The sequence below is a fragment of the Bombus vancouverensis genome, chromosome 14 (genome assembly GCF_051014615.1).
Source record: "Bombus vancouverensis nearcticus chromosome 14, iyBomVanc1_principal, whole genome shotgun sequence".
Classification (NCBI taxonomy): Eukaryota; Metazoa; Arthropoda; class Insecta; order Hymenoptera; family Apidae; genus Bombus; species Bombus vancouverensis.
Window position 1 is genome coordinate 5002180 of NC_134924.1, and position 26123 is coordinate 5028302.

Here is a 26123-nt window from a genome sequence, read left to right on the forward strand (position 1 = left end):
GAGAAATTTTTGAAATGTCACGTTTCCTTTACACGATCTTTCGGATATTCAGTTGACGGAGAAAAATTCGGTTTATGATTATTAGGTAGAAAATTATGTTTTTTCGTAGTTAAAAGGTCCTCGGAATCGACTTCCACGCCCGTAAGATGTTTTCTAAACAATTTCTCTCAAACAATAACTTCGGTATCGTTCGAGACATTTCGTATACTTTTAACGTTTTGCTTTGTTGTACGTACAAGTGTTTTTATTTTTCTTTTCGTACGAAGTATTTGTTAAAAAAAAAAGATGGTTAGGTAAATAATTAAACGTTTTAATCCGTTCGAAGTTTCCTTATTACATTTTGCTATTTTAATTTGATCAGGACGTGTAACTACATTAAGGTATTATAATTTGTATCAGGTAACAAGTTTAAATTTATAATTGGAATATTATTTGTTTGCCTTTTTTACGAATATACATTTTATTTTAATGCGGTTGATTGGATATTTAAATTGAAATTAAATTGAATTATTTAAATATTTTCGTATGAATGATAGAATATTCAATATGTTCTTTTCGCGTGGAAAAGATAAATTTGAAGAAGGAAAATAACATGAAAATTGCTAAAAACACAGAAACACATTATACGCTGCATTTCGACATCAGAGCAACGTTCTAAAACTTTCACTTACCCTCGTCAAGTTCCATTCCAAATCTAATCTAATTTGCAAATTTCTAAATCTACCCTTATCTACCACTTAAATATAAAATATCGCAAATCGTCGTGAAACTTCTCCCTCTTTACAGAACGAACAGCTTTTGCAAATTAAATACTATCCGATAACCGATTATAGTATCAATATAAAACAACGATGCAGCGCTTCCGTTCCAAATTTTCATTTATCCTCGTTAATATATATATATTAAATGAATAAAGTAATTAAAAATTTCCCTTCTCAAATCTATTCTAAATTTCCACTCCGATATTGTACCCTGAATTTCGAAGCTTTCAGATCTCCCCTAACCGTACGTTGCATTTTTAATTTCAATTTCAACCGTTTAAATCACTTCAAACTAAAATATCGCAGATCATTAAATTTCTCCCTTCTTGCAGAATGAGCAACTTCTACGAATCCAGTAACGTGCAATAGGCGATTAGAGTATCAATACACGCGAGGCAGCGCTTTCATTCGAAATTTTCATTTGCCCTGGTTGCTCGCTCGAACCCACGCGTTCTCTTTGATCGCGCGCCGGCTACGTCCATACAACGCTTCCGCGAGTCGTGTAATCCAAATACCTTACTTGCGTTTCAATTTTAAAAACTGCCAACCCCCAACGCCGGTTATTTCGTTCGTTTAACTTGCGAGAATCGCGAGCTCTTTCTCTCGGCGATGCACGATGGTGGGAAAAATTCCGGCGAAAATTCATCGTGCCACACGTGATTGCGCAATCTCGCTTCCGCTGTGTACGGTTTTAATAACGAATACAGTGCAGCAGCGAGAAGAAAGAGAAAGAAACAGTGAGAAGGGTTAGAGAGAGAGAGTTATTAGAGAGAAAGAGACAGAGACTGGCGGCCTGGCGAACGTAATACGCGTGATACGAGGGAGGAAAGGGGCCACGAAACATGATTCATTTCCTGCGAATCAAATTCGTGCGGTATCACAGACGTTAATAGAGAGAGACGTGCACAACGTGTACACACGTCCTTTGCTATATGCGAATGGTATTTAATGACTCACGCGTTAATCGTTAAACTACTTTCGTGTCGACTAGACGACCAATTAGCCGAACGATCACTTTTTGTCACAGCAGCGCATGGTAATTACGTCATGTTCGTGCACAGGATGTGTCCTTCTCGAAGAAACATTAATGCAAACGATCTCTTTCAAATGCCCCGTATTCGATCGAAGTATCTGTTTGTAATATATATATTTATCCAGTTCCCTTCGTTTATATAACAAACGCGGAAAGAGCAGGAATCTTTGTACGTATTGGATTGGCAACCAAGTCGATATCACCTAATGACAAAATCCGCAATCACTTAGTTGCCAAACCAATATATTTTATATCGTATATCGATGTTCGATGTTCGTAATATCGGATATTACGAATAATTTCTGTTAATTTGCTAAGAAACTATACGTATAGCAGATATAGGATAGAAATTTAATAATTTTCTGTGTTGAGTTACAAGGGTGGGTTCGCCGGTTAACGAGGGTGGCTAAATGAAAATTTGGAATAAAAGCGTTCGGTTCGGTGCGCGTGTATCGATAATTTAATGGGATATTATTAAATTCGGGGCAGCTGGTAATTTCGTAAGAAGAGACAGAGATTCCCATTACCTTAGCCACGTAGCTTATTTTGAAATTTCGAACAAAAGACGCGGATATATTTTACTTCGTACGTCTTATCTTCGTGTTATGAAATTCGCAGAAATTCTTAATTGGCGACATAGAAACTCGATGACTCGCTTTATTTTGCAATTAGAAGATAGAACTAAAAGCAGAGAAGGAATTGAGTTAAAGGAGAGATACGAAAGAATAGTGGCGTCGATCTAACGGCGCCTCGATATCTTGTTTTGAAACGAGTTGGGGTAGAACAACTCGGGATCTGTCTAATCAGCGGAGTGCTACTTATGCAAATTTAATTTGTACGACAAATCACGAACGGGTAACTATGTCAAGGTTGACTGGCCAGTTTTGCCAGCATCGTTTCAAGTTCACACCTCTGTGGTCGGCTCGTGTGACAGTGACGAGTGTCCCGTGACACTGCACCTTCCCTTTGACGTGGAACGTTGCTCGATTATCAACGATCGGATGAACCTTCACAATGTCTGGCCGCCTTCCTTCTTTCACCCATTGCACACCCTACACTTCCGCCATTTTTCTACGAAATCCACCATTTACGCTGTATTTTTCTTTAAGTCCTTTCCGTACTTTCTCTCAATCCTTTTTGTATCGGGCTTACTCGTCCAGTGTGTTGCGCTCGTTCAAACAAATTGACTCGGTTGTATGTGCGTGATTTGGTCGCCATAGCGCTCGATTAAGGCTTCGAGGGGATGAATGGTTGGCTTGAAGAGTCGCTGATAGCGTACAATTTACTGAATTCGACGGGCTTTAAATTTGAAAGTTGGCGATTTTTAAGAATTCCGACGATGGGTTGGTCAGTCTTGCGGACTTTATTTTAAATAATTCCTCGAATTCTAGTCGATGTGCGGCAAATTTTGGTATATCGAGCGGAATTTCGAGTATTTGGTGAATTGTTTGGAAGTTTGACATTGCACTTGGAATATCGTATTTGAGATTATAATTATAGAATTTTGCAATTTTTACGCTCATTCGAATTTCCAGGGTTTTGATCGAAAACGCGCTAGTTTTAGCAAAATTCAAGTTACTTTCTACGCGTGTTACAGGTTCTAATTGGGAGACTGGAAATCTTGTGAATTTTAATCGAGAGCTGGATGAATTTCATATATTCTAGTGCGGAATACAGCGAATATGCAAAGTTAATAAATCTCGATCAACGGTCCATAAAATTCATAAATTCTACCCGAAGGATCGCAAATCACGCGGCATCTAATTAAATTTCGCTAAATTCAATTTAAAAATGAAACGTTGTCGCATGTTCCGTTCTCCAGGCGTATCAAACGTTCCGAATTTTATTAAAACATTCACGAATATTTCCAATTGCGTACGGAATCACCATAAATTCTGAAAAAGCCACTGGCAAAATGAAACACAAGGGCGAACTGTCCGCCTACCTTGGCTTAGTTCAAAGCTTAGAATGGAGGCAAGTGTGCTCGAATCACGGGGCTCTCCAGAGTTTCGTGGAACGGACTATTTTCCGCGTGTTACGTAACAACCCAGGATTCACCGGTTTCTTCCAGTTTTCCCAAAGAAATCCGCAAAATTTCTTTACTTCGACCTACCGACGTCCTCTCTCAGCGACAACGACGAATAGACAATTTTCTTTCCTCTAATATTTCACCATTCTAGAGACGTCTGTTACGCGTTATCGATTCCGGCGAACGACCATCGACTCGCTGCCTCTTTTATGGTCGGCGTGTCCGACAAACAGGAAGAGGTTTACTTTTTAACTCTGCCACGCCAGATAGCTCAAGGGGGTGGATGAAGATGATCCTGAACGTACACACGGCAGCGATTACGAATAAGATACTTTATTAACGTTATTATTCGTATTGGTAAATTCTCTATTTCTATTATTTTCTGGATGATATGGAATTTTAAAATGCATACATTGCCTGCGCTTTGGAACAGCACAAATTTCTAACATTTAAAGAATATATTAATTCTGAGAATTTTTTATACAATACAAGTTTTAGTTGGAACAAACTGACTGTTAATTACAGAGTTTTCAAGTTTTGCATATTGTTTAGTATATATATATATATATTAGGTAAAGTGTCTTTCTTTCGCAAACGTGTTTTTTACAACAATGCACCTTCATACAAACATGAAACCAAGTCTGTGAAATGTCGCGGTGTTTATTTCAACAGAACAAAATGGATCATACGTAATTCGACAAAATAATATAAAAGAAAAACGTTGTGCGTCTATTATTTCCTCATAAAACGAAAGAAACTTTTCGGACAACCCAATATAAAAAATATGCAAAATATAAACAATACATATATTGTTAGTGATATTTTAATACATGAAAAAACGGCGGAGCGAAGCGATTTCGACCAGAAATCTGTATTTCTATACAATTTCATGTTCTAAAATATAACATTCTGCACTGATATTCCACAGTTGCATGTTCTACGGAATAGTTGCATGTCGTACATTGACTCCGTTGACCTAAAGAATTTTTTTCCAACATGCCAACATTCTAAGCTCCCTGTAATTATCTCTGTTTGCACTTCTGTCGATTCTTATTAACCGAAATCTCTTCCGATACCCCGTCAACGTGCTCATTTCAATCGCCACCTGATTTTACGACTTTTCCCTGTATCAGTCCGTGTTATACAACAGCGTAGGGTCAAAGTGACCCAGTGGCAACGTTTGAGGGTTAACCAGCGTCGAGAACGATGGCTACTCCGCAAGAAGGAACCGCATTGTCGAAGGCGGCATGCCGCCGGAAGTTACGTAACGAGTTGTTTCAGGGACTTTAGCCTAGCCCAGTTCCGCGGAAGTACTTCCACCCCCGCGTAGCATCGATCTGGCTGACGCTTTGATGATCGTGTCGCGCACCCTCCCTCTCACATCTCCCTCCATTCCTCCCTCCCTCCCTCCCTCTCTCTCTCTCTCTCTCTCTCTCTGTCCTTCTATTTTGCTCTTTGAGCTGGCTTTTGTGTTATTTATCGTCAAAGCCGTATTTTCGATGATTCGCGTTATTGGATGACTGGTCGTGTATTTGAGAACACGATTAAAAGTACATGATTAATTGGAAGACGATGGCGAATGGTTTCGAGGTTGGATAAACGGTGATTAGGTTTGTGACGGTTGGGCAAGATGAGAGGGAACAGCCGAAAATAGAAGTTGGAAGAAACCGAGGCTTCTAATTGTGCAGCTTATAAATTAGGTTTGGAAAGAGAAGTTTCGTACTTGGTGTGCTTTGTACGATCGATCGAGGGGGAATTGGATGCAGTAGCTGGCTAGGTTTGTGATAGTTGATGGTTCGGATGGCAGGAAGCGTGTACTTGAAATTGTGGATCTTGTAAATCAGGCTTGGGAAGAGAAGTTTTATCGTTGGTGTGCTTTGTGTGATCGATCGAGGGGAAATCGAGGATGGAGCAGTTGGCCAGGTTTGTGATGGTTGGTTCACGCGGTCAAAAGCGTATTCGTGATCGTGGATCTGGTAAATTAAGTTTGCAAGGGAAGTTTCGTTCTTGGTGAGCTTTGTGTGATCGATTGAGAGGAAGAGAGTTTTGGGACGGTGTTCAGGTGTCCCAAGTTTGTGACAGTTGATTTAGTTGGCAGCAAGCGTGCTTCCAGTTGTGGGCCTTGTGAATTAGGTTTGGAAAGGAAGATTTAGCTCTTGGCGCGCTTCCTGTGATCGATTGGGAGAAAGTGGAGAATGATGTTTGAATGGCATAGTTGATAGTTCAATACGATAGTGTATGATAATTGGAAAGAGAAAAAAGCATAGCATGACGTACAATTTCTAGTTGGAAAACAAAGTAATTTTGAGCACAACGCTATAAGGCTGGGTAATTAAATTTTTGGAATTCAATTGTTGCTTTTGAACATTGTTTCGACGATTAATATTGAGTGGTCGTGTTGCACGTATAATAAATATATTGGTACCATATATGCAGCTTCCAATTATTTTTCGTTCTGAATTTTAGTCAAGCGATAATTCAAGTCTGACCTGGAATGTACTCGTTCTACTGCAGCTGAGCTGTGCGTTTTAGGTAACCAAGAATAATAACCGCGATTGGTCAAATTCTTTCACACTTCCACCAATAAATTTCCGTACCTGTACTACAAATAATGGCTTGCAGCTACTTAACCCAAATAATACAATCACCCACTTGTATGTATAGAAACAGTAAATATAATCATACTTAATAATACCTTCTTCATCCAGCCAATTAATCCCAAAACTATGATCAATTAATTTTATACAGGGTGGTTGGTAACTGGTAGTACAAGCGGATAGGGGGTGATTCTGCGCGAAAAAAGAAATGGAAAATATAGAATAAAAATCTTTTTTTTTTAATTTTTCCATCTACAGTGAGATCCGTTATAACGAGACGTGATAAAGTGCACGCGTACCGAGCGAAAATTCAAAGTCGATTTTCTCGAAAACAAAGCCTCAGACGAAAAATTGTTATTCTATATTTTCGACTTCTTTTTCGCGTAGAATCACCCCCTTTCCGCTTGTACCATCAGTTACCAACCACCCTGTATATTTCAAACATTGCAGATAACAACTCGCATCTACTTAATCCAAATTTTGCAACCTCTATCTACAAAAACAGATGCTGCGAAAATTAAATTTAACGATTCAAACGTACATTTTTTAATCCACATATTACAATCTTATTTTGTTCATACTGGTATAAAAACAGAGCATTAATTACGATCGACTAATTTTACATGTTTGAAATATATTTCAAATAATAAATCACGCTTAATTAATCGAAGTACTACAACCATCCATCTATATTTGTAGAAACAAAATACCAATTGAAAATTGAATTTAATAATTGAAACTTAATTTAATCGAAATCGGCTGCCTATAGAAACGAAGAGCAGCAATTACGGCGATGCTTAATAATTCCTTTTCCGTCCCTCGAATTAATCTTCGAGCACAACGATCGCCTAATCTTGCCATTAATATCCGAGAAACCATTCTTCTTAAAACTCCTGTTCACAGTATCGATATTCCTTTTTCTCTTTTTTCTCTCGTGTCGCCAGTGTCAGAAGTAATTATCAAGTAATTCCGGCAATGACCTGACTCACCAGGATGGCTCGGTGCCTGGAAATGACTAGACTCGAGTCGTCGTTTTAACGAACTGTAATGAAAAGCCCCCGGAAAGGATGGTCGGCTGGCGTTGATAGCCGACCGATGATTAAATCGCTGACAACGAGAAAACCCGGTGCGGCTCGCGATTCAATTTCCTTTTCTTCGTTCTAGCGAAACGTAAAGGCCTCCGCCACTGTGCACACGACGAAGAACCATGGAAAAATGCAGGAGGCCGAGATATGTTACGGTTTCCGATCGAAATCAATCTTACCTCGACTTTTTTTTCGTCCGAGCACGATCGATAGTTGGAAGAAAATATTAGGATATTTTCTTGTTCGATATCTTTTTGTCTACATTGTTCAGGAACTCGTGTGTTAATTGGTAAAGAGCTTAGCAGGAAAGAACCATACGATCTTGTTAACATTGACGATGTAGGATTGGATAGAATTATAAAACGAGGATCCTGTGAGCTTAAAAAATTTTTCCATCAGATGGTAAGTGAGAAGTTTCAGGAGAGCTGGTAGAAAAATAATTCTACTGATTAAAGCGATCTTTTTTCGTTGACTTTAATCGTTTTCTGATTTTATAGTTTAATTTTAACTCTTCGCACTTTTACCATATGTACCTTTACCGTGAAAAATTTTTTAAAACACGGGCTTTTTTTTCAAAGGAAAAGTTACAAATAGTTGGAAATTTATTTGTACATAATCTTCTCTATTTTTATATTTCTCAACGGTGATATGATATTAAAACAACTTTCCATATTATGCTTAATGTTGTTGTACCAATAGAATACGAAGAATCAAAATAAAATGCACACGTGTGTGCAATCTCGTTATTGAAGATAGAAGAACGCCAAATCGTATAATATTAACATTGTAAAATTGCAATAACGTCATTCGTCTGCGCCGAACCTTAAAGCTTAACAATAGCGAATTGTCCTATAGTTTCAAGATATTGTCGTTTTTATACGTAGAAAAGACCACATGTGGCAAATGCAGCTGCATCCAGAATTGCAATAGAATTACAAATTCGAATATTACACTCAAACGCTTATAGACACAACCTCTATTATTATTCCTCTTTTACCTTATTCAGCACTTGTTACACTAGTTTCTGCCAAGATTGTCTTCCAAGACTCTCAAGCGAGAAGTTATCGCTGTTTCCCAAGTAATCCATTAGAGGACCGTCCATAAGGCGTTCAGGTGAAAGACACGGCTTTGGTTTTGCTTCTAACACGTTCCCTTCAGACCTGATTCTCATTACCTACGATGCTGATGTATCGTCAATAATTTTCTACCGTTTCCACCTCATGGCCCACATGAAAAAAGAAACTAATTATTAGAGTGTGGATTTTTCTGCGAATTGACATTTTTATGGGTGCAAGTAAAGGAACAGGAACATTTAAATAGGAACTTGTTTTGTCTAACAAAGATTGTAACGAATATGCTACGTTGGAAGCTTTGTATTCTTTTTTTTTTTTTTTTGTACGTTATGCATATTGTATGCATTTTCGTATTCTTAAATTTCGCATAAATGCATGTAAATCCGCAGTGTACTAGTTACTAAAATTTCACGTCACGCTAAAAAATATATGTTCAAGATAGGAGGGCATTCACCTCGTTTGTCAAATTAAACTTACTCCGCGGAACAATAGACAGAGATTGATGAAATTATACGACATAAGCGTCGATCGAGTGTTTCGACAGTGAAATTGTAAAAATGGAGTTAACCACGTTAGCTTAAGAACGACTTATTTGAAAATCTAAGAGGAAAAAGAAGTCTGTGCTTCTGACTAAATACTCAGGTATTGCACTTTTTTAAAATGTTTGCTACACACAGGTTGAAAATCGCGCCTATGTGCTAATGATCTTTATATAATATTCTCTCTACATGTTCTGCAACTTTACGTACGAAGAGCTTGGAGAAAGACGTGATAAATTAGGTTCTTTGTTTTACAGAATTTTTCTTGTTTCTTTTTCCTTTTACAGAAGAATACATTTTAAATCTCAGATTACTCGCACGAGTCCAGAGTTTCTAAAACTCAAAGGGTTCAATAAATGACCTTCCCCCTTTTACAAGAAAGCAAACGATATAAAACACCAGCGAACGTTTCAGTGTCTGTTCTCCAAGCCGCACTTTTTTCCTGATTTTCAATCGTGTTAAGATCATGGCAGAAAAGTGCATTCGATCCTACCTTCTGCTGACCAGGCTAATGAAAACAGGAGCAATAGAAGGCAACACAGCGAGGATGTTCGCAAATTGCTTTGGAAAATTTCCACTCGTATCAAATCATTCTAACAAAGGATTCACTCTTGTTCGAAGCTTCTCGGGAATTATCCTTTTCCCTTTTGGCACGAAGCACGTTCAACTTACGACATGCTTTCTATCAAATTTTGTTTGTCGTGTTTTTACAAATTTTCAAACACCTTCGATTTTGTTTCACACGACTTTCGATTTTATATATGTATATTTTTCTCCCAAATTTTCGAGGACTCGCAACTTTATTTGTCCCGCTTATCCTTCAAAATTTGCAATTTTTCAATTTTTCTTTTTTAACTTCCTCGTTTTTCTTCCTTATTTGTCTGACATTTTTATTAAAATTCGAAAGAATTATCAATCTTATCTGCCTGGCTTGCTCTTTCAAATTTCTAGAATGTTTAATGTTATTTATCCCTAACTTTCTCGCCGAAATATTTCAGGATCGCTTTCTCTTTCCAATTTTCGAGGATTTTCCGATTCTAAATTTCATGGTGAAAATGATGGCTGAAAACTGATGATTAGAAGCTCGTGGCCGTAATGCAAGGCATGGAATAATGCAGGCCGCTCGATCATCCCGAAGAACGAACAGGAAACGGGATCCCTTGGATCGCGGCGTGGTCTCCGGTTAAACTCGGAAGAAGAGACAGGGCTCGTTCCTCATAACGTGCAAGACGGAAGATTTGCATGGCGTAGCGAGGCAGGGAACCGGTACAGCGTAGAGAGACGTAGAAAATGAGACAGACAAAGAGAGACAGAGAGTGCGAGCCGGATAACGGCGGAGGGAGAAGGAGGATCGTGTGCGAGTAGAGTCGGTCGGTCGGCCAAAGCGCCGTGTGGCGCGTAGCCCAGTAGCACGGATCGCGTTTCAGTGGTTCTCATTCTTGCTCAGTCTTTCCTTTTGTCGTGTAAAAATTTTACGAACCTTCTTTACTGGTCTCTTGATACTAATCGGATTTTCTTTATCGAACCCTTTCCTTCGCCGTTTATTCTATGATTTATAAATAAGCAATGTTCGTTGAAAGAGGAAAGACTAGAATGGAGGTTAGAAATGTATGTAGGTGTCCTACTTCCGGAAATTTAGGAACCTTGTCTACTGTTTCGTGGATCGCTAGTGGAGCAGATTTTCTTTGATGAACACCGATCTCGTTCTTTTTCTTTTTTTTTTTTTTCTTTATGTATATTTATTTTTCTATTTATATTAGTTAAATGATATAAAACGACGTTTCTCGTAGAAACTAAAATATAAGTTGTAAGTAGATCCACTTTTGGAAAATTTAAGATCCTTCTGTTCTGTCGTTTGGATTAAATTGGATTTTCTTTGACAAACGACTTTCCTTCTTCGCCGTATAAAAAGCAACGATGTCTTTTTTTTTTTTTTTGCAAAAAGTAAGATAGATACTGGAAATAATAGCTGTCCCACTTGCGGAAGCTAAGGAGTCTGCTGTATTGTCTGCTGGATCGAATCGAATTTCCTTTAACAAACATCAATCCCTATGATAGAATCTTCTTTCTTATTCTTTAATGTACAAAATACCAATGATACTTTTATTAATAATACATATATAATAAATAATTTCACCGTCTCAGACACTAAACAGTAAATTCTTAACTCATCCGATATCGTCCCACGTCCCTTACATTTCTCTTACGAACAACAATGCACTGCATAAAAAAGTAAAATCCTATACATCAATCCTCTTCGACAATCCTCCTTCCTACCAATCTTCGGCCCGATATTATCGTTCACAAACAGCAACACCATGCCAAATGTAAAATTCTAGAACGTACTCTAACAATCCTCCTCCTTCGATTCCACCGCAAAACACTAAATTCTTAATTCACCTAGGATTGTCCCAGTTCACGAAGAAGCGTCCCCAGAGCCATTAAACCATCGTCTATCATAGATCGCGACACGGTAATCCCGTTCGCAGCGCCACGGAAGCACGATCGACTCGGCGAGGCCAGTATTTCTTGGTCTTGCCCAATTAACCCTCTGTCACGGCACACTTCTCGCCGAAAAATTTCCCCAGGGAGCGACGTGCAGACGGAAGAGAATATCGCAGACACGGTGAACGGTAGTTGAGAGTCACTGAGGCGACGTCGGAGCGTGCGCCGTGGTGTTTGGAGGTAGAAACGGGCATCTCTAGGCTAGGGGTTCGAACGGTGCCACGGGGAGTGGTGGTTGGTCGCGGCGGGGGGGGTTGCGGGGCTCCGCGAAGCGACGGTCACGCTCCTTCCTCACCCTTGCGAGTTTTCCAGCAATTTGGCCGTAGGAAAATTTGTACAACCGTGGCTGACAGGATTTTCGACCGCTTTAAATATGCTGGAATTTTTGCAGCGCAAATGCGTATTATATGAACCTTAAGCTCATGGTCGATAGCATAATCTGTAATGCATAGGCGGAGTCGCAAGGATATAGGGATTGCATCAGAATCGAATCGATGTGTTATTTACTCCGTAAAAACATTTACTGCGTGCTATATAACAATCGGGATAAATAGAATGTGGAAGCGTGGATTTAATTATTTACGAGATTTTCCGCTAATTGATCCTAAATGCAAGCCATGGCATAGTCTCTTGACTGGCTACAGAACTCTATAATTAAATAATCTAAGAATTCTAATGTTCGATTCTGATCATCGTTAGCACAAATCTACGTACTAAAACTGTTATTTTGTAGATACAGGAATTTGTAGAAACAAGCGTGATACCTTGGTGGCAATCGCCTAGACGCCCTTGTACGATGTCTTAACTGGTAACAAAGGGACAGGCTAGTAACGAAATCCCGCAGCTAAGAGAATCCATGTATTCGATACATAATTGCAACAGTTTTTATCAAATCTACTATTATAACTAATACTTGAAGATACAGGAACGATTGGAAAGAAGTGTAGTGAGGTATAGTGGCTAGGCGGTAGGTTCCCTATACGAGGTCTTGGCGACGCTTTGGGTGGTGGCGCTGGAGGTGCGCGGCACAGGAATGGGGGTGAATCGAGAGCGACGCAGTGGTGGGGATGACTACGGTGTCTGTGCGGAGCGGGTTGGTCGGGTGAGGGACGGTCGGCCGTTGGTGGGGGAACCGTGAGCTTTGGTGGGAGAGGACGGGTCGATGATGCCGGCGGTCCTCGACGACTCGAAACGCCAGTCAGTCTCTGGTCCACTCGAAGCCGCGCTGTTAACCTTCTATCTCATCGAACACCGCTCGCCGCAGCCATGGGTGACAAGGTTTGTGATTGCTTAGACGCACAAGTCCATCTCTTCGAGTTCTCTGAACCAACGAAAATCTTCGCTTTGTAGCCAGAGCGTGTCACAAGCTTTATCCTGCTTTGTCGAGTTCTATCTCTATCTCTGTCCTTCTTTGACAGTTAGCCAGATACGCCAATAGTGTACGCGTGTATGCGTGTGTGTGTGCGTGTGGCTTTCTCTGTGTGCGCGTTACGTATACGTGTGATATATGTGCGTTCGTAGAATGCGTGCGTGAGAGAGAAAGGTAGATAGCTAGAGAAAGATCGAAACGGTAAGAACGAGCGAGATTTAGAGCGAGATAAAGTATGAAGGAAAGAGCGAGAGGCATAGAGTATGAGTGGCTAGCGTGAATGGGTTTTAGAGGTCGGAAGAACGCTCGTTAGAGAATCGGTCTCTCCGTCGCGGACGACAGGACGTGATAGAAATAATAACGGTGCGTGTCACACGTCTGTTTGTCTGTTTTTAGGAATTCCTCTCGATATCTCGTGTGGACATCCGCTCTGTCGCATTCTTTCGCATTCTTAATTCCACTCCTCTTCGTGACAATCTCTTTTTCACTGTGTAGTGACTTCACAGGCTGTCAAACGAACAGGTTTTGGGAAATCAGACAGAAACAGAAGAAAGGGCCAGGAAGAAGGAACAGAAAGAGGGCGCGATAGAGAGAGAGAGAGAAAGAGAGAGAGACGGTGTAAAAGAGAGAGAGAGAGAGAAAGAGAGGCGAGTCTGTGGTGTAACCACTGCTAAAGAGGAGCTTCGATCGAGGGGGTAGGAGGAGGAGAGTGGGAGAGAGCGAGAGAGAAAGGCGTACGGAGACAAGGAAGGGTTGTGCTCTCAGCGCTCTCTCTCTCTCTCTCTCTCTCTCTCTATCTCTCTCTCTCTATCTCTCTCTGTCTGTCTCTCTGTCTTACTTTCTTTGCACGTCGAACTCTCGCGGAATCAGCGCGAAGCAGTTCTTCCCAGTGATCCGTTCCGTCAGTGTCGTCGTTTCCAGGAAAGCGAGGAAGTATCCTCGAGTCGGAAAGGCTGTCCCTCCCTCTGTCTATTTCTTTCTCCTTCTTCTTCTTCTTCTTCGTCTTCGACCAGTCCACTGCAGAAGGAGCGAGATGGTAAAGTGGTATTTTCTGGAGAAACCACCCTTTGCCCTTATTTAACCGTTTTCAACCTCCTTCTTATATATCGCCGTAGATCTTTTCTTTTTTTTTCTACTATTCAATTTCCATTTCTTTTTTAATCTATTCTGAATTTAATCTAGTCCCAAGTAGCGTCGCATTTTATTTCATAAAATCTTTCGTTGTCGAAGTTATACGACATTTTTCGTCTGTGGCTCTCGGAATGAGAAAGACGGTTGGAAGAATGTGAATTGCTAGAAGAAAGCTATAAGGCAGTGGACGTCGCTGGCAGTGCTTCGATCGCGGATTGTACGCGTGGTTCCCTGACCCAATTGTGCGGCTCGAGTACTTTTTAGGCGTCGTCGAGAGTGCGGGGCGACCGAGAAAGAAAGCTAGAAAGCCCGTCCGTGCTTCCACCGGAGGTGGGGTTGGTTCTAGTTCTCGAAGGGTGTCGGTGAGGGTGTTGCGTCGCGGTGCGCACGCGCCACCGACCAGCTGCGGACTTTCCAACACGGTTTTCGTGTTTTTCTCGCGAAAATCCTCAATGAAAATCCTGGAAATTTCAACAACGTCTTACTCTGGACAGCAAATTCAATTCTATCGATACAATTATGGTATTCTAATTCTATAAATTCCCTATGATCGTGTCAGTTGAACATGAAACGTCCTTCCATGTAACGTGTGGTCGACACAGTTTCCCATTCTCGTTCTCGCCCCACTCTTTGTTCCTCGTGACACGGAACATAGGATCGTCCAACGGAAAGTCTATGAAACTTCGTAATTCGCTATTCTATCCACTTCCACTTATTAACTATTCTATTATGACAGATTATGGTTTTATACGTGTAACAGAAGATAGGGAGACGACGCGAGATTCATCTTGCATTTTCTCCTCGAAACTACCTTAATTCGATCGATCGTTGCACGTTCCAGCAGAAAATAACGTCCGCATGGAGATTGGTATTTTTAGCGAGCTATTAAAGCTCACCTTTCGCTAACCTGCGCAAGCTCTCCGCAAGCAAGGATAAATCGGAACTCTTGATAACGATGAATTATAACTCACCTTCCAGACTACCTTGCATCTAATCTTTTTAATCATCTTAACGATCCTTTCTAAACGTTCTAACAAATCTATCTGTCCAACTTGCCTCCAAACGGCTGTCTTTCGTCTTTTTCCATGCCGTGAACTGTCGTTCGAAAATCGCCGTGCACCAGATAACGTCGATTGAAACGTGGAAATAACAGATACCTAACCTGGCCGCAGATTCGCGACACGCCCTCGATTGCAAGCTACCCTTCCTTTTCTTCTCTCCAACCCACCCTCTCACGTTGTCGTAACGATCTCCGCGTGAACGCGAACGTTCTTCGATTTTCCAACGATCGAACGTGTTTAGGGAAGGTATTCTGGCTGGGAAATTGGGTTGCCTAGATCTGTCTGTCGGATGACGAGGCCAACTTGTTCGGTGAATCGATCGATCGTTCGCTGGAATTTGAACTAGTTGCAGCCTCCATTGTCTCGTCGATTAACTGCACTTTGTTACGTAGCTAAGCGATGTCTGCCGGTGTGCGTATCGAGACTTTCTGGCTCCTTTGACACATTTGAAATTCGGTTGCCTGGATCTGTCTGTTGCAAGAAGCTCTCCAGCGTGCATCGATCGATAGCCCGATGGAATTCAAACGAGTTGCAGCCTCCATTGTCTCGTTGATGCTTTGGAATTTCGCGTGGAATTTCCCCAGTTAAGTGAAGTTCCTGGCGTATTTATTGGGTTTATTGCTCCTTTAGCTTTTTGCTATATTTGCATAGGCAGGTTTGGTATATTTAAATGAGGATTTTTGGTTCGTTTCCCATTCACCTGAGGAAATGTCTTTTACAACACGCCTAAAGTAAACTTGCCGAGAAATTTTGTTACGTAGTTAAATGTTGTTATATAAATTGAGATTTATTTAAGTTTTCGAATTTTTGTCATTTATATGGGAAGATATATGAAGCGAATGTGGTGAGAAGTTTTATTGTTTGAGGAATACGATAATATATAACTAAGCGAAGTGTTTATTGTTATACGTATTGAGATATAGAATTTTTGGATTTTTATATTGCAATGAAGATTTTTCATTCGTTTCTCCATTAATATAAGAGAATGTCTTTTACGAGGTGCACGAAGAGTTTGATAGGCGCGTTCGCGCGCGAGCTCTTGATCGGGTCTGGTGCTACTGCTGGCCCAAGGACGCAGCCGTCAATTGAAAAGGTCGATCCTTTTAACAGGCCCTTACCGGCGTTTTTCATTCATTGAAATTCCTTCGAACGACTTCCGCCAGTCGATTACCCCGTCACGATTTGTTCGCTATTCTCTCGCGTGATGTTTTTCTCCTCTCCTTCGACAGCTATTCTTTTCGAAAACTTTCAATCGCCAGACCGCGAACCTTTATGCAAATTCATATTTTTATAAATAAAATACAAGAAGTACAATTCAAGACGTCAAATATTAACAGAAACGCTGCTATCTCTCCGAACATTTTGTACATTCTCGCGTATTGTTCGTTTCTGTACTTCGGTTTCACGCAAATGCATAAACTTGCCACAGTTTTCCAATCGCTATAGATTATCACCATTTTCCTCTTATTTTTCTTTCGTCGTTTATTTTCTTCCCTGACATTCTCGTTCTAATTTTTGCTCTAAGAGTTGTTCGAATTTTATAGCTGAAGTCCGATGTTCGATAATGTTGTTTGATGTAAAAGCTAATTTTCTTGAAATGGATTTCTGTGAAAAACGAATTGCAAAGGTTAGGCAGGTCAGATCGGCGGAATACTCTACACCGATTTCGACCTATGACCTTCGGCCACAGGAAGGGACTTGCGCCCTTTGCGAGCTGCTCAGGTCAGTTACATAACGCGTCGATGACGTTCGTGTTCATTCAACACTCGCTCGGTCCGGTTATCGACGGATCGATTGCGCGATACAATAAACGCAAAGAATGAAATCGTTGCGAGCTGCGCGCCCGACTTTCGTCAACTTCTGCCATCGTGCAATGTCGATCGTCGATCAAACTCGAAGGACGATCGTCGTGCGCATACCCTTTTCCATCGATCACTCCTGTTGTCAATCATCAATGAGGTTTCAAGATGATCACGATATTGCTTTGCTTAATCGATAACTTTTGATCGGTTTAGAATATTCAATTTTTTCCTACAGCGTTTTTAAATTACAAAACAGGTCGATCATTGACGAGATTTTGGGGCAGTTATGTTCGTCTCTTTCGTTCCATTGTTCGTTTTAGAATCTTCAGTTTCGCGATCTATTACGAATATTCCTAACTTCCTGAGCTTTTAAAATATTATCCTTTTTTGTATCCATTTGCTTTCTAATCAAATCTCGAATTTTTTAAATAATCTTGCGTTACGTTCAAGAGTAGAACGAGAAGAAGCTACTCGTTCTTATCGAAATTCGAACTTGTTCTGATATCTTTGTTCCCGATTGTTGATACCGATTTAGATTTCGATAATGTTACAAGCGATATAGGGTTCCTATTTGATGGAAATTCACTGGCGATTCAGATTTAAATAACGTTAAATCTTTTTGGAAAGGCATTCATAAAAATTGTGGAGACTTTAAGCGAATTGGCAACACCAAATCTTGTTTAACTGAGTTTTCTGAATGGAAACTCTAAACTAAATAACGTCAAGCTACTTTTACACAGAAATCTCTAGTTTGAATAACACTAAACCTCTTTCAACTGGAATCCATGGAACCTAACCTAAATTGCAGCAAAGTCCCTTGCGCAAAAACCCTTTACGTTCAAACCGTAACTCTTTACCATCTAAATCCCTTTCAATAAGAATGTATGGAACCTGTAACCGGAATAAGGTAAAAAAATTATGTGACTCGTAACCGATCCAAAAACCTTTCTACTCTAAATTTCTTTCAGAATGAAATAAGGCCAACCTAACCTAAATCTTTTCAGAAGAATTTAAGGATCTTTTAACTTGAATAGCAGCAAAAATTACGCGGAGACATCGTAACTACTCCAAAATTTCATCTACTTTAGGTTTGCTCCATTAGTTGGCATTCATCTGGCGACATCTCCTGACTTACACAAAAACTTATGCCCCACCTAATCTAATCTCCTTCAACGGTAATGCATAGAATCTTCAAGGAAAATAACATCAAGAATTACGCAAATTTTCCACTAGAATTATTCCAAGATCTGCTCTAAACTTTTTTATCCATTCCCATCCATTAGTCAAGTTTCCTTCTCTTAGATAAAGCCCATTAACCTAGTTTAGCCGAAATCTTTTTCCCCAAAAATCCATGGTACCTCTGATGAGAATAACATGAGGGAGGTACGTCACAACTATTCCGAAATCCCTTCCATTCGAAACCTTATCGATTTCTATTCATCCAGCAACGTCTCCACCTAACCTATAATAATACAATCATCCATTTCAATCAGCTACGAGCTGTATCTAGCCATTCTCCATCGATCGTCTTTCAATCAAAACACAAATCCAGGAATATTGCGCGAAGCAAAGCAACCGAAATAGATGCGGTTAACCAACGAGCAGAATTACTTTTAAATTGCAACCAGCGAACATACACATAGCAGTGGACAAAAGGAAGTTTGATGTTGCTGACTAATCCATTTGTGTATATGCGCGTGTTACTGACTTTCGTATCAGATATTTTTCACCATTCTGTTGACAGTCGTCTGTTTTAAAAGATATATATTATATACTTATTCGCTACTTTTATCAAATACAATTATTCTATTTTGTAAAATGACAGGCACTTTTCGTACCACTTGTATTTAGACTTTCTTTTGTTTGCTATTGTAACTTCGTTCGATAAAAGAGACGTTGTCGACCATTAGACGTGATGTTTCGCGTCACGAGCGTAAAATTAAGCTCCTGGCCGTGCATCACACGCCACTTAACGTTTCTCGTTCAGCTCGCTTCGGCCCGCAAAACGCTCATTTCCGTCAGAAGTGTTTCTAACGAGCTCACGCTAGATGCTGCAGCCTGAACGGGTTCTTGAGGCGGAGCCCGCCTCCGGGGAACGTCCAGGCTTCCTTCCGGTCTCCGCCGCCCCGTATTGCCTTGGATTGCCCCGTATCTCGTAGAAAACGTGCCGAGTGGCTGAGAAAACGAAGTCTAGAAACGACCACGAGGTGTTTTTCGTTAAGAAGAAAGGCGAGTTAGAGTGACATTGTGTCTTTCCAATTTCTTCCGAAGAACTCGAGGAGATTGTTGAATCTATGGTGGAGCTAATATGAGAAACAATTTTTCTTCTTTTTTTTTCTTTTTCTTTTCTTAGTGTGTTTAGTTAGTGATGGTTGGAATAGTTTTCGAGAGTGATGTGGTTACTTTCGCAAAATCTTTAATTAGAGATTGTCTGAGTGTCACGAGAGATCAGAAATAATTGGATCTCTGGAAAACAAGAGAAATTACTTTATAAAATTTGTTTGATTAGTTATTCGAATGTTTTTTTTTTTTTTTTTTTTAAGATACGATGGCTTTGGGAAAAGTTTGAAATTAGTTTGGTTGGTTATCGAAGAGGTTAGGAATTCTAAATAATTATCGTAATTCCGAAAGAAAAGAGTAATTGCTTCACGCATCCCTCAATTTCTTTTTTAATCTTCCTCGACAAATTCACAAATTACGCGAATACTTGAAAATCAAGACAGTTGTCCAAATTCTGAAAGAAATGGTTCTAATTCCTTACGATCAGTTGTATTTGATTAAAAGAATCCTCTAAAAAAAAAAAAAGAATTAATTCCACCCTTCGAGATTTCTGCTTCGACATCTTCCCTTGTCAGATCTTATTTTACCCAAACAGATTTCCTTAAATCCTCCAAGCATCCTTCGACGTTGTTCAATAAAGTTCGAGGTCGTTCGATCCTTAATGCGTCGAAAGAAGTCGGTTGAAAAACTGCGAGAGGAAGCATCGGACGTCCATTAAACAGTAGGTTGCAAAGACACAGAGGCAGCAGAGGTGGTTGTAGGTGGAAAGGCCGCAGACTAGATGGCGCCCAGGCTCGCCTTCTGGGTTGCCTATCGATCCTAACCTATTTATAATTCCTCTGACATTTCGATTCGTACATGATAACGTCGGCAAATTTTACCACGACGCGTTCTCTACCCTTCGTCGACCAATGCAAATCCCTTGCCCTCTCACCCTTTTCATTTGCATACGTTCCTACCCCAACGACTTTATGCTTTTTGTCGTTTCTCTCGACATTGAAAGAAGTGAAGTTTCTCTAAGATCGGGAGAGCCTCTTAGGAGACGACGTTTCTTTGCTATTTTCACTACTCTATATCTTATCTATATGTTTTTCTCCGTCGTCCTGTCGCGTGGTGCTTTCAGGTGACATTTTCCAATTGGAATCTTCGTGGGAATCTTCCCGTGCCGTGTTTTCTTACTGTCTCAGAGCATCGAAGTTGGATGACATTTCGTGACGTTCTAATTTTCCTTCGAACAGACCACGCGAAGATTTATTGCGATCCACTTTTGCGTCAGCGAGCAGAGATACGTTGCTTATTCTCGTTAAAACAAGCGAGCAGATGTATTTTGTATAAACGCTACAACGTAGCTTAAAGTTCCCAAGAGAAACAGCAAATATTTTGCAATAGTGATTCGAAAAGTTATGGGGTAGTTATAGCTATTAATGTTTTAACAGAAAAATCAAGTATAATATAATTGTACTATTCGAATTCTGGACATCTTGTACATTTTTGTACGCTGAAATTTCCTACAGAAATGCACTTTTAGTACTAATCAAGTATTCTAACAAGTGGAAAACGACGTGACTCCTTGACAATTATGAAACGATAGTGATCGAAGGATCAATAATTGAAATACAACGAAACTTGTGAAACGACACAATAATCTGCATCAAAATTATTAAAGAGACAAAGAAAGTAGGCAGTAAAATGCATCTAACCAGATAAATAGTTCGTGCAAGGGAAGGAGAACGTTGCAGCTTCCTCCAAGGTTGGCCTTCGCCTTCTTTCGCTTATTGTTAGTGTAAGCAACAAGCCTTCGCCGCCGGTCAGTGTATTTAAAGGATTTTTATTTCCGACACCACTTTTCTCTTTGAAAGAACACTTTTACCGCAGTGGAAACGTGACCAGCCGCGATGGTCGCCCTCTTTGTGATCTCCTTCGCGTTACGAAGGGGTTGATCCTTCGACTTGGACGAGGGTTCCTCCGAGTAAGCGAATAATTTTCCCAGCTCGACAAAAATATTATACCAGCCGCCGGGTTATCGATCCACGTCGTTCACGTGCTACGTGAAACTTTATTGCTGCTTTTCGTATCGACGAAATCGGTGCATCGATTCCTTCAGCAGTGCAGCTCCCTGAACGAAAGTATCGATTGACGATGAATTTAGGTTAGCATCTAGGTCGTTTCGCGAAAATTAAGGAAATTAAGACATTAGAAACGGGTTATTTGTCAACTATCATAATTGGGAGGATCAATGGAAAAGTATATAGACGCATGACCTAACCTATCGGAATTCGATTTTAGAGGATCATTGGAAGAATACATACGTGGATACATAACCTAACCTATCAGAGTTTAATTTTGTACAGAGATTTCGTTAGTAGTCTTTGATTAAAGTCTCAATAAAATGCGGAATGAGAATCTTAATCGTTGAAATTATTCAGCGAATTTAGGTTATGTCTTCGAGAAGATGTCGAGTTCAAAGTACACTTTACTTGTTAATAAGTAACAAATAATTATTTCGTAAATTCTACTGTAATCTTCGAATTCTTTATGATCCAATAGCCTTTTATTTTGGCGAAAAATCAGTTTCCCATGCTTTTGGAATTTTAAAATACGAATTTTGCTCGTTACTCTGTTTCAGTTTGATTTCTCAGTACTCGAGTTTTTATAAGTTCATTGTTCATCGCTTGAAGATTATCCTGTGCGAGTTTAAGATACGCGGTGGTCGAATATCGAAGAGGCCGAGGCGGCGTATCTTCGCAATTATCACGAGCTAGCTACAAGTTCCACGAGACGAGGATTAGGTCTTAACATTCCTTTCGTCTCGCGTTCATTTCGCATAGCCAGCGTAAGGTTTCTCTGCGTTAATGTGACCTTCCAATTCCCTGGCAATCGTCAACTTCCATCTGTACAAACATGTCCTAGATTCCTGTGCTATTATCTTCCTCAATAACACCCTAGTGCCGCAGTTCTGATTTATCTCCAACTCCCACAAGTTCGATATGCAATCGGGTAAAATGATTTCTCCCCCAGTCGAATTCCCAAACGCGCTTTCAACAAAAATAGCGGCACCCTCGAGACACATTCCGCCCATCTGAGACCAAACAGAGAAACGCGGATAAAATCGGGAGAAAGTGAAAGATAATCCTCGAAGTTTCTTTTTCCCTTATTCTTATTCGTTTTCAATCGCGCCCATCGTCCTCGATCTCAAGGACTTTGGCTGTACGCAGTTCCTTCAATTTCTCGACTTCGAGCTTCCGAAATGGAAAGCAAAGAGAGCAATAAAATCGAGACGAAGCCAAGAATAGTCTTCCGTGGATTTTCACTCGAGCCCATTAATCTCGATTACGAGAACGTTTCCAGTTTGTGAAAGCAAGAGCCAAATAAAAAATTGAATCCTGAACCAACCAAGAACAATCATCGAAGACTGTTCTGTTCCATTTCTTAGTTGCATTTCCTTCAGTTTATTTCGATTCATCGGAAGCAAAACTGAAAACTGAGGATACAGACAAATCCAGGACGACCTTACTAGTCTCTTGTACGCATGTTCGCGCGAATCAATCGATTTCGTGTTCTAAGAAGTTGCAGTTCCACCAATTTCCCAAATTTTCGAGACGAGATCAAACGAACGCTAGAATCCTATAGAATCCAAAAATAGGCTTTGAAGTTTCTTCCGTGCAATTCTCACTAGAGTCGACTGATCTCGGCTTCGAGGACGTCGTCTGTAATTCCTCCGATTCGTCGATCTCAGTCGATTCCGATCGAAACTTAAAACGACATAGAGATAAAATTGTCAAGAACCGAGAATGGTCTTCGCAGGCTCTTCTATGCATTTCCGGTTCCACAAAGACAATGGCTGCGATTCCTCCACTTCGTCGCTTTCGATTTCTCGAAGCAAGTTGCACGAATCGTGTATCCTGCATGAACAGGAGAGGCCGATTTCCATTTCCGTAGCAAAAGGCCGCGTTTCTCCAGTCGGTTCGATGTTTTCCTTGGAAGACAAGTATCGATCGGCCCCGACTGCTAACCTCACCCCGGCGATCGTTTTCCTTCTTAACCAAGCTCAATTATTGCATGACGTCTGACCGCCCCGCACGAGAAATTGAATAACGACGTGCCTATGATAATTATTCCGGCGTCCAGAGCACGTCTTAGAAACGTATTTATAGCGATCCGCTTCTTGTTACGTGATTACTCGAGCCACTGATCGATCAACGATCGTAGTGTTGATCCCCTTAGATTGTAGTTCCTGATCTAGCTGGAATGAATGAGAATTGGCATGCCTCGATGCTTCGTACTTTATTTCCTAGCTTTCTATCTTTTTTCCTTTTTTTTTTTTATATCGCTGCGAAATATAGAATAGATTTTGATGAAAAATTTGCTTGGTTTATTAAGGAGACAATTAAGCGATTTATTCGATATACCAATCTTAAATTTTTGTGAATTTTGTTGTATGATTTATTGTGTGATAGATATAAGTAGTCGAGTGTGTTGAGAAGGTATTGTTATATATTTTTGTTTTTAAATGTTATATCGTTTTAAGCTGTTAATTGTGTTCTCCATGGGAATGGAGAAAATTAAACAAATTTTTGAGCGCGAGTTATGTGAAAAACGGTGAATCCTGATTCGACAAGCGATGATGTTGGAATGAGTGATGGAAGTTAATAATTTAAATTTAGTAAATAAATTAAAGCGACAATTTTTTATAACGTTAGATATATGGAGAATTTAGTGAATTTGACATATAATTTTTCACATATGTTTTCACTAAAGTTTCTCACAGTTCTTCCACTTCTCTATTATTGTAAATAGAAATTAACTCAATTAACGGGTCAATAGAAATAATTTTTAACGATGCTGATGATTCACCGAACGATAAATTCAGTATAAACATAAATAAAGGCAACAACAAATTCTCGCTATAAAATTCAAAGTTCGATTAAAAACTAAAAAACGAAAAAGATATTCCACCTTTAATCGCTTCTGCGAATCGAAGCTCCGATGAAAAATTATAGAATTCCTCTTAGAAAATGATCCGTTGGATAATTTCATTGAAACAGAAGCTGCAGTTCTTTCAATCAGACGGTATTTCTCGAGCTGAGAGCATTTGTTCCTACCGTAAGAAAAGAAAACGGGCTGGAAATCCCGTGGAAATCCGAATGCTGTAATGGCCTCTTCAAAGACTTCTGCTTAGAACGTTTGTAGGTCTTCGGTTAAACCAATGTTTCCCCTTAACGAAGTAAGTCGGCGACGGTCGTTGGCCCGCAAAGGGATTGCCCTTTTCACGTCGCGCTCTTCCGACGTTCTGCCAACCAGATCAATGATGAAGAAGAATAAAATATGTACTCTGTTCTTCCATCAGTCTCGGTTCGCTTAATATTCTTAAAGTTTTGTCGTCTTACCACGCGCTTTCGTTCATTTTCATCTACTTCGCGAATAATTATAAACTGAACGTTGCCTTTAGATTTTTTCATAATATTAAAACGAATGACTATTGAATCGTAAATCACGAAAAAAAAAAAAAATAGAAAAATAAAAACTGGGTAGACGAAAGTGTTTCATGGAGAAATGTTTACAGATTTTTGAACGCACAGAGGATATTAAGTCTTTTCACGGCAAACATACGGTTTTTATGGCTGCAAAATAAGCAAACTTCCGTTTTACTACGCTACCAATTTTTAATACGATCTCCGTACCAAAGTTGACTAGACTGCTCATAAATGATTTCTTGAAAATATTTTTCATTTTACATTTCATATTAAATACTAAATTTCGTTGTATACGTAACAATGGCGTAGTTCGAATTTAATATCGTAGAGAAAATATGGTGATACATGGTATGCTATAAAATCGATATTCTATTAAATGTGATTCAAATATGAAGGATTCGTGTAACCTGCCGTTATTGCAATCTGTTTCTAAATACAGTTATCGCGATAAATACGATTTCACACCGGGAATCGTTATATCATAGTTGCATTTTGATTTACGGATACTGCGTACTTTTTTTGGATCACGTAACGAGATTGTTTTTTTAAACATAAATTTGATTGTACAGCCGTTTAGACAGCGAGATATAACCAATAGCACGTTAACGCATTTTTTGTTGAACTTGTTCGTGCATTTGTTTGAAGTTCTCGACGAATTTAAACGTTCGGTGAAACACTAAAATTTTGCAACGCCTACTTTCTCCATCTCCGTGTTCAAAATCTTCCATTTCAATTGTTATCAAAAATTCTTCAAAAACTCATTATTGACATATTCCGAATATTCTTTCACATTAATTCATATAAAATTGTTCTATCTTTTTCTATTAATACATATCACAAAATACACACACACACACACACCACAAAACATTTTATAGTTCACTAAACTGAATCATCGGCCAAATTTTCTTACTGCTAAAAACATATTCGAACAATTATACCAAATATATTAACAAAATTTCATTTGATTTTCGATGAAAAATTTGTCCAGGTATACGCCAGCTTACGAACACGAAGAAAGCTATTCGAGGTAATTCGGCCAGCCAATGGATCGCGTTAATACGTGCACGTAGCCGAGACCCAGCGAGGACGTTAGTCGTTGATTCGTTGAACGTTTCGCTTTATCCGGCTAGCGGGCCCTTTTGTGTATCGATTTATTATGCAATTGCTCGACTAGCCCCTTTCATCGTTCGAGGGGACCAAGGGAAGGCCGTGAACTAGCTACGGCACTGCCACTACACACGGGGACTTCCCTAGCTGCTGATCGCTCTCATAATATTTTTTTTCCACAATTTACACGCTGGTTACGCGTTATGCAAATCACCACTCACTACATTTCTACATTTATTCGTCTTCATTGAAAACGATGATCAATGAAAAATAA

General features: G+C 39.8%; 1 protein-coding gene across 8 annotated transcripts in view; it reads left to right on the plus strand.

The window, feature by feature from the left end:
* The window catches only part of Atpalpha (sodium/potassium-transporting ATPase subunit alpha), a 170844-nt gene that overhangs the window by 86329 nt on the left and 58392 nt on the right, over positions 1-26123 (plus strand). Inside the window, exon 1 of one of the 8 annotated variants that reach the window (XM_033339027.2) lies at positions 12768-12900. The exons of 4 other annotated variants lie outside the window; for them this stretch is intronic. In XM_033339027.2, coding sequence (XP_033194918.1) covers positions 12889-12900 — 12 coding nt within the window. In that variant the 5' untranslated portion in view covers positions 12768-12888. Of the gene's footprint in view, positions 1-12767; positions 12901-13885; positions 14028-26123 lie in introns of those variants that run through there. 3 more of the 8 variants (XM_033339025.2, XM_033339028.2, XM_033339026.2) reach the window with 3 other exon arrangements.